Source organism: Bacillus rossius, chromosome 15, assembly GCF_032445375.1.
Source record: "Bacillus rossius redtenbacheri isolate Brsri chromosome 15, Brsri_v3, whole genome shotgun sequence".
Classification (NCBI taxonomy): domain Eukaryota; kingdom Metazoa; phylum Arthropoda; class Insecta; order Phasmatodea; family Bacillidae; genus Bacillus; species Bacillus rossius.
The window spans coordinates 5,033,150-5,045,409 of NC_086342.1; the positions used below are offsets into that span (position 1 = coordinate 5,033,150).

The 12,260-nt window shown below is 38.3% G+C and overlaps 1 protein-coding gene across 2 annotated transcripts in view; it reads left to right on the forward strand.

Annotated features, from left to right (window-relative positions):
• Positions 1 to 2,321: 2,321 nt before the first annotated feature.
• LOC134539201 (mannosyl-oligosaccharide alpha-1,2-mannosidase IA-like) overlaps positions 2,322 to 12,260 on the forward strand; it is an 86,574-nt gene continuing 76,635 nt past the window's right edge. The window contains exon 1 of one of the 2 annotated variants that reach the window (XM_063380979.1): positions 2,322 to 3,059. In XM_063380979.1, the coding sequence (XP_063237049.1) occupies positions 2,460 to 3,059 (600 nt within the window). In that variant the 5' untranslated portion in view covers positions 2,322 to 2,459. Of the gene's footprint in view, positions 3,060 to 4,068; positions 4,406 to 12,260 lie in introns of those variants that run through there. The other variant, XM_063380981.1, reaches the window with a different exon arrangement.

Sequence of the window (12,260 nt, forward strand, 5' to 3'; positions counted from 1 at the left end):
ATCTAAAAATTGATTACACAGCACTTTCTATGCCCCTGTTTGCCCCCACTTAGAGTTTTCAGAGGGGGGCAAAATACCCTTGCCCTCCCCCTGTTGTTGCACCCCTGGGTGGTATAGCAGTGATTTCCTCCCGAATTCACATTTTCAGTTCTTCCAAGGTGTGAGGACGATGGTTAAAAAACCTTTTCTTTGGGATAACCCCACAGGAAGGAGTAACAAACTCTCAAATCCGGTGAGCATGTGGGCTACCCCACGTCTCCCACGGAGAGACGAGGTGTGCAGGGAACATCTAAGTTTTACCATTGAAATTCAAGCCATTGTGGGCTGTAGTGCCATCCTGTTAGAACCAGATGTCTCTCAGATCTGTTTCCTCACTCAATTCTTACAATTGAGGTTCAAAAAAAATTTCCAACGTAATTACCTAATGCATGTGACAAAAACATTAACTTAGTTTACTACCGATTGTTAAAACCTCATTTCCTTTAACAATTATGCTTTGTGGTTTCAAGAAAAAAAATTAACTTTTCTGTCCGTACAAATGTTCCCAAACTCCATAGTATTTTTGGAATTTTGGAACCAAGCAACTGCAAACTAGAGACCAAGTTCATCTCATTGACCTAAGAGGTTGTTTTAGACTGTGGGGGTGAAATGAAACAAGAATGGATCACTGGTGGATTGAATGGTTGGGCAAGTACTCATGAAAACCATCCAGCACGCGAGATGTCACATTTTCCGACAAACTAGTGGAAAATTTGCTTCTAGAAAAGCGTAAGTAAATAATTCAACAACTATGATGTGTTGAAACAAATAAAAACCATGGATTTTATTAGGTCTCATAATTATTATTAAAAATTAACCAGTAAAAATAAATGACATGTTCATTGTGAACATCTGAAGTGTGTTGGAGTGCAATCCTTTGATAAATTTAAGCTGGCCTTGCTTTTTGGATGGGGAAGAGCTTATATACCTACCTTTTGACTTCTCTAGACCAGTTAAGATACAATAATTCTAATTTGTCCAGTTCTCCTCTTATGTGTGTATTAAAATAGAATAGGCCTAAATAATGAATTCAAGTCTAAAACAAAGCAGCTACAAATCTTTTTGGATGATATTTGTGATGGGATCACTCTGTGAAGAAAAACCCTAGAATGTTTTTAGAGAAAGGAAGACAAGAATGAAAAGTGGTAATAACTTGCTGATTGTAAGAATGGTCTGTGAATAGATTAGTTTGAATAAGGAGTTCGTTGTAAAATAAGTGCTTAACAGCTGGGGAGGATGATAATAGTTCAGTAGAGTGAGCGCTTGTCACCATGCATAGTTGTGCTCAACAGAAGAAGTAGTTTATGGAATAGTAACATTTAACTTTCAATACAACAAATCACAGTCGTGGATAAGTAGGGAAACTTTTTTCAGTATGTAGGCATGCCTTTTGGGGTTAGACCTAAACTTGCAAATTTGTTTTGTTGATATTAGTAGCTAATATGGCTATTGTAACAGAAAACAAGTAATATCTAGATATATATGATTAAACTGAGTAGATAATGTTTCGTTTATTTTTATTGATGAAAACAGTTGTACACTATTAGAATATTTAAATAGGCTTGGTACTGATACTGAGCTTTTTGCTGATACCCAAACACGACATGTATATCATCATGAAATATTATTGAATAAGTTTTTATGGTACCAGCCGAAAATAAAAATATTTCTCTGAAGTTGAAGAAACGTGGGGATTTTCTTGATGTCCTAGCAGGTCAGCACATTATGGGCTAGTTTTTTTCCGTCGCCAAATAACTAAATGCCATTAATATGTTTTGGTATGTTAAATATATTGATTACCTACCAATTTGCAGAGTTGAAGGTGATAAGTTACTTTCTCTTTCTGCTACGCAATGAGGGTTTATGTATAATTAAATATTTGAGGTTAAGTGAACATGTACACGAGACATAGATTCAATATAATAATCAGTATTTTGATTTGTAAATAGTTTAGCCGTATTGGAACTCAATGTAATATGTAGAAATGCAACATTCAAATAATACATTATTAGAGTTTATTTACTAACATCCTATAATATAAATTAAATGATTAGACCTAGCTGCTGTAGACTTGGGGAAGCAAACTATATATTATTTAGTTTCAAAACTGCAATGAGTTTGATAAATAATAATTTCAAAGTATTCAAAAGAATGGTAAAATTTATTTATTAAGTTTCAGAGTATTTAAGATAGTTTAAAGTTGTGAGTGAGTCGAGTTGGGCTATTACATAGGTTTAGTCTTGAACGGAAAGCGGTCTGTTGTTGACTCGCGAATCATAACCTCTATGGCGGAGTGTTGTCAATTGACATGTGAGGGATAGCGGAAAGAAATCCGTGTATTGACACAGTTCTTACAAATGGCGGATGCGCGTTAGTGGGTGTGCGTTGCGAGCGGTAGTGTTGACAGTAACTGGTGTGCGATGGCGTCCACGACTGGGATTTTACCGACATATCAGCGCTTTGTCAATGGCGTTCCCGTACCTTCGTTCTCGCGCAGGTCGTTCAGACCGCGCGAGAAGTACCTGATCCTGCTCGTGTTCATGACGTTCGGCGTGGTGTGCTTCGGCGCGTTCTTCTACCTGCCCGAGTTCCGCGGCGGCTCGAACGCCGTGAACAGCGTGTACAACGTGTACAAGCACATGCAGAAGGCGGGTCCCGAGCTGCTGATCCCGGCGCCGCCGCGCGCCGACGAGGTGGGCGAAGCCCCCGGGGGCGGCGTGCCCCTGCGGCACGACGGCCTGATGCACCCGGACCCGCACAAGGTGGGCGACTGGGCGAAGCTGCAGGCCAAGATCGACGAGGACGGGCGGGTGCAGGCGAGCGGCCAGAAGGTGCTGGAGAAACCCCGCATCATCCTCGCGCCGAACGCCAGCTCGTCCGCGCGGAGGCCCGAGGACCCGGCGGGCCCCAGGATCGTCGTGGTGACCGTGGCCCCGGCCCGCAGCGACACGTACCCCGCGGTGACGGGGGGCGAGGACGCTGACCCGACCGCGCGAGAGCGCAGGAACAAGGTGAAAGAGGTAAGTGGTGCATGATCCAACTTAATCTTAATATTAGCCAACAGCAAAATGACCAGACCAGTGGAATAAAAAAAATAATTGCAGGATCAAAAATAGGTTATTTTATTCACTGACGATTGAATACGCTTACGAAAAAATTTCATAAAAAAAAGGAGAAAAAAAAAATTCTCAACTACGCAGTCGCAATTTCTGATTTTCAGTCATTCGAGGGTGCTTTTTAATAGAAAAAAAATTATTAAATTAGGATAAATTCCTATATTAGTAGTTATTTAAATGTTCCAAATGCAAATGCGTAACGTAAAAAAATATTTTCTGTCACTAGATATTTTTTTTTTGGTCGCTGACTTGTTACTCTCAACACACACATGGTATCTCAATGATTACATAAGAGATAAGCATTTTTGTATTTATACATTTTTTTCCCCTCAAAAGTTTGTGCTAACTTGCGTAGACAAAAAGAAAAAAAAACTGCTCCTGGATGCAACAACCAACCAGAAACAAAATCTCAGCGAAACACTGATTTCAATAATGGAACGGGCGCCCAACAGCTGGTGCTGTATCTCTTGCTGATACTGACCTTTGTGCCCAGCCTAGTCGTGGCAATTGTTGCGTGTCCTGTTAGGCGTTTGTTTTAGCCCACAGTTTCTGATGCCCCGGTTGCATTCAGCCTTAACTAAATATTGAATACAAGTAGGGTCCATTATGTTTTAGTTAAAAAAAAAAAAAAATCGTCTTAAGCTGTTCTTGTACGCGTGTAGTTCATTTCTGAGCATACAGGTGTGCCGAGTGTGAAAACTCGCAACGTTTAACTTTATGATTAGCGGAACATGTTTCGTAACATAACCGAATCAAATGAACTTTCATACCAACCTAACCTAAATAAAGCGAAGATTCATTTGGGGTGTCTAATATAAACCTAGGGTTCACAAAATGAATATCAAGAGTTCGTTATAAAAATGTGTCTCATGGAAACTAAAAAAAAAAAAATATATATATATATATATATATTGGCTTTGAAATTTCAATGTGACGAACTACGACTTCAGATGTCGTCACGAGAAAAAAAATTAATTATACGTATTCTTGAAATTGGAGCTATCAGATGTCTGGACAACATTCCACTGCCAACAGATTATTTTGTGAAAGAAGTTTGGGGTTGTTGCCTAGACGTTGGATTTCGTTTTATTGGTGTGGATGCATAATTTTTTTTTTTGCGATGATGAATTATTCATTAGCGTGACAAACTAAACTGGGAAAGTCATCTTGTGTTTTCTTACCCCCATTGTGTTCAAATAATCGATGGAATTCCAATCGGCCTATGACAAACTGCATTACGTGCCTGGAAGGTAAGCAACGCTGTTAACACTCATGGTGATACTGTGGAGCATATCCACGCATGCACAGGGAGTGATTGATTCGGAAGTGTGTCAGTGTCAGAAATATAAAACATTCCTTGTACACTTTCAATCAGAATCCCAGAAAACCAACTCCTAGCAGGTACATTTTGAGTACTTTTCTTACGTTTTCACATGAAGTTTTAAGCATATGTCTTCAATCCTCCTCCGCACATGCTAGCGAAAACGCAGATTCATGCTTAAAATGGACCATTCACTATTCAGGAGATTTGAGAACGTTAGAAAGTTTCCAGAAACAAACTAAACCACGGAGAAAGAAATATTTACCAGCAGCCAAATCACAATGTTTTAGAATGCAATGAGGTAACACCCAATTAAAATTTTACCTACGAGGTGCTGGGAGCTTTAAAAGAGAATCCAAACTTTGCTTTGGTTTATCTATAAGTATTCCAGCAAATTTGGGATGGATCACGTTTGAAGTATATAGTAATATTAGCAGATTCCGGTAGACGTTGTCCGGCCAGTATTTGTTTGTATGTAATCTAGAAAATTTAAAGCGTTTGAAATGGTATTCCATTTTAAATCATTCACCAAATACTAATCACAGTCACAATCACTTTTTGTTGTTGTTATTGAGGACTAAGGACGGTAAAAATCACATATCTATTTTCATGGCGATCAGTTGAACGGTGCAGCACTATACAGTGGCGAGTTATATCAGAATGGATAACGCGAAAATATCCTCCGTGTTCAAATATCGATGTATACCAATTTAAATGGTGATCGGTCAAACGGTGTCGGGAGTTTATCAACGTCACATATACCAACATCCACTTTTATGTATGTAGATTAAAGGGAAAATGTTATTTATTTTTGTGCGACTTGCTGCTCTCTTCGAGGTTTAGCATGTTGGGTACCTAATCAATCATGCTGAGCTCAAACCATTCAAGATGGACACTTGACTTAACGCTTGTGTGAAATCACGGGTCTTTTTTTTTTTTAATGTCCGTTGGCTCGATTTTCGAAGGGTTGGTTTTGGTTTGCAACAGATGTAACCTCTTCGTACTGAAAACCACTAAACGTGCTTTCATTCGTTTTGGAAGTTCCGTGGGTGTATCGTTTGTAAGCATTATAACGGAAATTTAGGGGAGACGCTTTCGTAATATTTCTCAAATTTTTTCCCTCTAGATAGAATTCTTTGAAATAAAATTGCTGTGGATTTATCATGCGATTACAGCTAGGCGAAGCTTTACAAAGTTTTGCGCATAAAACGATTACATATTTTTAGTAATAGTTCGCAGAGTGTGGCGGATGATTCGCTGTGAATCTTCATCTCGGTTGGTCCCAGAAAGTGTTGGAACGGGCCTAGCACGGACTGTACGTGCGTCTCCGGGTAGCGGTTGTGGCGAGGGCAACTCTCACGTGTAGCTGTTCTGCTGGCCAGCTGTCGCGCTGCTTCTCTCTCTCTCTCTCTCTCTCTCTCTCTCTCTCTCACACTCTCTCTTTCTCTCTCTCTGGCCCGGCGCCACGTTTCGCCAGCTGCGCCGAGCATGGACCAGGAGGCTGGACGCACACCCCTCCCTCCACCCCAACCCCCTTCGCGACTTCACATCATGGCAATCAGACCAAAGGACCAAGCTCATCTGGCATCGATCTGGGACACTCTTTCTGAGGGTCACGTGACTTCTTTTTTTTGACGTGACAACGTCTAGTAAATGTATGAAAGCCGGCTGCACGCACGAAAAAGGATGACCCATATTCCGTTACGCTCATTGTCCCGTTACGCTCATTGTACGCTTGCGCCGCATCTATCTCTCTTCCACTCGATTGGAACAACCGTCGATTTGACTTTTTCGAGGCACATCAAACTTGAAACACTCAACATTCGTTTCCTACTTTTCCTATCATCGTCCTATCCTTAAAAGAATAACACAGATTGGGAGAAGTTAAATAGCAAACACGTATAAAAGTTATAGTTAAAATAATCTGTTCGTTAAAGTAATAAACATATTTGAATAAATGAGTGCAAATAAAAGTAAATTTATCAATTAAATTGTAGATTTCATTTCACTTATTCTTTGTATCCATACAAAATAGTGATAATTCAATAAAAATGATTCAATTTTATTCATAAAAGTATGCAATCATTTCATCAATGTTTTGTTATGACGTCACGTTAAACTATCGTCCGTAAAACGACTTTACAGACAACCATTTTTTTTAACTTATCCCAGTGTCCACTCACACATCAGTTAGTACGACATTTTTCTACACGGTACGTCCAATTTCTGCAAAGTCAGGGAAGTTGGAATTAGTCAGGGAAATGTGAGGGAATTTGCTTGAAATCCTGGAAAAATCATGGGAATTCTCCAGTGGCAGGTTTTTAAGGGTAAATTTCATGTTCAAGTCTGCCATCGTCGGGATTGTGAAATAATTTTTTTTCAGATGGTGCTTTAGTGCATAGTCATACTTTACTTACTATAAAATGGTGAATGGCAAGGTTCTGTTTGACTTTTCATTTTTGTTTTATAATTCTAGGTCAAATATGGGAATGTTGGAGGTTATATTTTCGTTATTTATTTCGGTAAATGGCAGAGTAGGTAAATTACAAAAAAATGGGTGTGTGTACTTAATGTACGTGCGTTTTAAGTTATACATACTTACTTGGTGTAATAAAAAACGGACCTTAATTTGTATGCATATAATTAATAAAAATAAAATAAAATGACAGAAGTGATCTTATAAATACGGTTGTTAGTTATAAATTCAATAAAATTCAAAAATACAAAATACTCAGTATTTAAAATTAATTTAAATTCAATATTAATATCAATTATTTTATTTAGTAAAATAATCGAGATAAATTAAAATTAATAATGAAAATCAATAAACATACTGAGTGTTTATTCTAATTTATTAATTATAATTATTAATTAAATAATAATTTAATAATAATAAAACTTTACATACGGGAACATAAATTCACAAACACACTCATGAAACGGCCAGAAGACTACTAAAACTTCCACAGACACTCCCTGCCAGGGACAATGGAAGCTTACAAGCAACCAGACATTGTTATACATACGAGAACATAACCTCACTTATATAAATACACTTGAAAAAAGTTTATAAATACAATCTATCACTAATATTCATAATAAATAAATGTTTTAATGATATGGACCAGTCTTCAATATCAATCACTAAAGTATAAGATTTAAAAGCAGAAATATATTTTTTTGTGTGTAACCATTTTTTCATCCTGTGAAAATTTCGTTTCAGGGCACGCGGGAATCTTTAAAATACACTCATATATATACATATATATATATATATATATATATATATATATATATATATATATATATATACACGTGCCTAAAGAAACATATCTTCAAAAAAGGTTAGGGAGATTTGAAATTTTGGTCATGGAAATGTCATAGTATTTCATTGTAGTTTTTTGTGGACACATTGTAATATATTTTGAAGGATAACCATTATAACATTCAGTATGTTGCATGTGACGAAGAAACGAAAACTTATTCTCTTGAGAATATTAGCTAATTATATATGTATATGTATAAAGTCAAAAATTAGTTACCACAAAGAAAATAAAAATGACATGTATAAATAGTATTTTTCATCATTTATGTTAGAATATCACGGCTCTATAACAGTGTCGGCTTACAACTATTTTCACTGACGTAACAAATTAAATTTGTTGTGAAATGAACGGAAAAAAAAAAATTAAGCTACCTCCAATTTATCCCAAGTAAGGTATTTTGGAGGTTTGCTTCAAACCCTATTTTGGCCCGTGTTAACAATCTTGGAGTGAAAAGTGCTCAAAACCAAAAACATTACATGAAACACACTTTCGAAAAGAAAAAAAACATAAACAAGGCAACAATTATTTTATTGTTGAAAATCGAATCGTAATTTAGTTTCGAAATCATATATATATATATATATATATATATATATATAAATTTTATATTTTTTTTATTGTTGCTTAATGTATAGCAGAATTTTGACATATTTTAAAATTACCTATCTAAGTAATGTAAAAGTGTGGAAAAATCCTCTGGGGAATTTATTTACCACCGATTTACCCCATCCTACCCCACGTGTTTTATTTTCGGAACGTGCTAGCTTCAACTGTCCTTTGCAAACTCAAGCCACCTCAGACAACTCGCTGACCAATACCAAGGGCAGAGGGTGTTCGATCATCTTTCAGACTGGGCTGCACGTACTTATCACTCTGCCTCTTCCGGTTCGTAATTGGCTCTGGGTCGTCAGGGCAGTCGTTCCGGTATCTTATACATTGTTGCGCTCATCACTGACTCGCTGACTGTAACGCCAAAGACATATGTATACCTAGGAGCAGGGGCGCAACAAAAAGGGGGGGGGGGCAAGGGTATTTTGCCTCCCCCCCCCTGAAACCTTGAAGAGGGGGCAAACGGGGGCAAAGAAAGTGCTGTGTAATCAATTTTTAGATAATAAAACTGCTTAAATAGCACCATTTTCCACCTTCAAATACAAATTTTCCCGGGGCTTCAATAGGGGGGATCGATGATTCTTTATAAAAAGGTATATTGCCCCCCCCCCCCCCTTTTGGAAATTTAGTTGTTGCGCCCCTGCTTAGGAGACAAGCGTATCATTAAGCACAAATATTAGCCTACTCCATAGAGATGTGGATAAAATAAAAAATGGAAGTGTTACAATAGATTAACATTTGAAATACAGACACATAAGTGTAACACGCGATACTTATTAAATTAAAGTGTTTGTTGTACTCATCACTAGGCGCCTTACGAATAACTATGCTTATAATTACTAAGAAGGATTATATCTCAGAAAGTGTAGTTCTAAACGAAAAACTGTAAAAAATCCAAGTTTGCAGTGATGCCTCACTGGGAATCTTTTGGTGATATTTCGAATTTTGTAGTTATGCCATTTCGAAAATTTCTTTGTTTTTATTTTTTAAATATTCTTATAATTTTATTTAAAAAACCTATGTTTTTGTTATTTCTGTATATAATATATGTTTGCCCGAAAGTTGTTTTGGCAGATTTTCTTTTTTGTAGTTACGCTCTTTTGAATTATTATATTATACTTGCTCAGTCTGAAATGAATAGGAAAGTAAATCAAAGTATTCTAGCGAACATAGATTCACCGAAGAAATACATTATTCAAATACCCTGCTTTGCGATACTGTGGTTATACTGTGGAATAAAAGGAAGAAAAATATTTTTTTACGAAAAATCATTTTTTATTTTTAAGCTAGTGGATGGACTACTTTTTTGGTTGTTCGTTTTCTGCATAAACACAAATATCAGATGGCTTTGAAAAACCTTGTCTACTCAATCTTATTTTGAATTCACTATTTTGCAAAAAATAGTTGGGAAGGTGATTTTTCCTGTTTCTAGTAATTTTTTGAAAATATGTCAGCTGTTGGATCGGTTTGAAGCTGAATTCTCATATTTGTTGTTAAATGCATTTTTTGACTGTGCTCCAAAAAGTTGAATATTTCAAAAAGGCATTTAATTCATGAACTGGTGTTGAGCGAGGTATAATTGCAAGAGTTTGCCTGAAGTCACCAAATAATAACACTAATGCTCCACCAAATTCAACCTTATTATTTCTCAAATATTTCAATGTATCGTCTAATGCTTCCAATAACTTCTTGTGAGCCAAATCGTAAAACGCGTACTATGGCAAGCAAAAACAAAAGACGGCAGTAGAAGTTTTATTTCTCGCGCGCGCATTCCAAGGATAATATATTCATTCCGTAAATAGTATAATCTACTTTCTCGGTATACCTTACAGAGATAATTAGGTTCTTAACTACACATTAGCAGAATGTGAATAAAACGTAGAAAATTCTATTAAAAACGTTTTTTTTTCTTTTCCAAAAAACGCACAGACCCGTATATGTTTATTTCTAACCGAACACCATAATATCAAAATTCATGCTTCTTACTTTGAAAATTACTGACTTCCCAGAATATTTTTTTTAGACTTTTAAAAGAAATTGAATTAAAAAAAAATGTGTATATTAAATTAACATGTTTTTATTTTCATTTTTCAAAGGGCGCCTTAGGCGCCTTACAACCTCGTAGTTATACTATAGGAGTCCCTACCATTGTTCAACCTCCCACTGTCTGGTCCAATATCCCTGTTCTGTGAAGTGTGTTAATGTCTCTAGTGATGTGGACCGGCCTGTAAGCCCACATTACAGGGAAGGGGGGGGGGGAAGTCGTTACTACCGAGAAACAAAAAAAAAATCATGTGCGCGCACGTTGTAATTTTCCTTGATGTTATTGGAAGCCATTCACTACATAATAATGTCCGCGTTTATTGCCTCGCGCAGGTGCAGGAAGCAGGTCTCTTGGTTCTAAGATCGCACACAATCAAACCCAGGTATTCCACAGAAGGTCGGTTGTACCGAGAATTAAGTTAAAAAAAAAAAAAAGGACGGTGTTTGTCTTAATCTGATGCCTTGGTCCTCTCTTTCTTTCCCCTGGTACATACTTGCTTGAGTTATTATTTCCTGAGGTCTTTTTGTGACCTTTCTCCTACCTCCATTCTGCGGTTCATCATCTCCTCCGCTATGCCGCAGCTTCGGGCCCCTTTGCCAAGGTATCTCCTCTCAGCAGAGGAAGCTCGCAATGACAAACGAGTCGTGGTGTCCGACTGGGCGAGTTTGCCCCTCAACCCCCCCCCCCCCTCTATTTCCCTTTCCGTTGACAATCCCACCCTCCTTTTTCACCTTTCCAAAGTTCCGGCCCCACTTTTCTCCCCCTCCAGTTATATTCGGACGCGTTGGCGTATTTATAGGTAGAGTTTTTTTATAACCTTTTGGCAGTCCAGTAAGGCGGCTCTTTTAAACTTGGAAGTCGACATTATTATTTATTAAGGGCGGGGGGGGGGGGGGAGAAGTTGCCACGCGCTCTACCAAAAGGCGGGAGTTAATCTTGGACGTGCCGTGTGTAATAATACCACCCCACAGACGCAGTTAATTTAATATTTGATCCTGTATTTTTGGAACCCTGATATGCCGGATTAGCAGTTTCCTACTTATTAAAGGATGTCAGTGTAGTTTTAACGCGTCTACCAAATGTAAAGATTTGTGGACTTGTTAAATATAACCTGCTAGAAAATCAGGAACCGCTGCACTGAAATGAAGACCTACAGTAACGATAAAGCGGCGACAGCGCAGTAATGCGACGTGGCGGTCAAGTTCGAGATCCACCCGAAAAATATCTGAACGCGAGCTTTACAGCCGCAAAAACTAAGTCGAAGCGATGAATCAACTGAGTATAACGAAAGTGCAACACTCATGACAGGGGTGATCGATAATAGGGAGGGGTAGGGGTAATAACGAATAAAGAAGCTTCTCAAGACCAATGTAAAAACGCAGCTACACCATGACGAATGGCGTAGTTCGTCTCATTTTGTTCGACCAGACGTCTGGGCTATGGTCCGGGCATGCTCCCACCCACTGGTAGCAGAGTGTGGTTTTGATCCTCGGACACCTGGGTTATGATCCCGGCATGCTCCCATTCACTGGTAGCAGAGCGTGGTTTTGTTCTGCGGACCCCTGGGTTATAGTCCGGGCATGCTCCCATCCACTGGTAGCAGAACGTGGTTTTCATCCGTGGACTTCTGGGTTATGGTCCGGGCATGCTCCCATCCACTGGTAGCAGAGTATGTGAAGTATCACCTGTATTGCACGTGGCGGCTATGCACATACCACCTTGTCCCTCTCCCGCTGGTGGGTAGCCAGTAAGTGCGTCCAGTCTCACAGAGGCTGGGTTGTGATGCGTGCTGTGTCGGTGCGCCT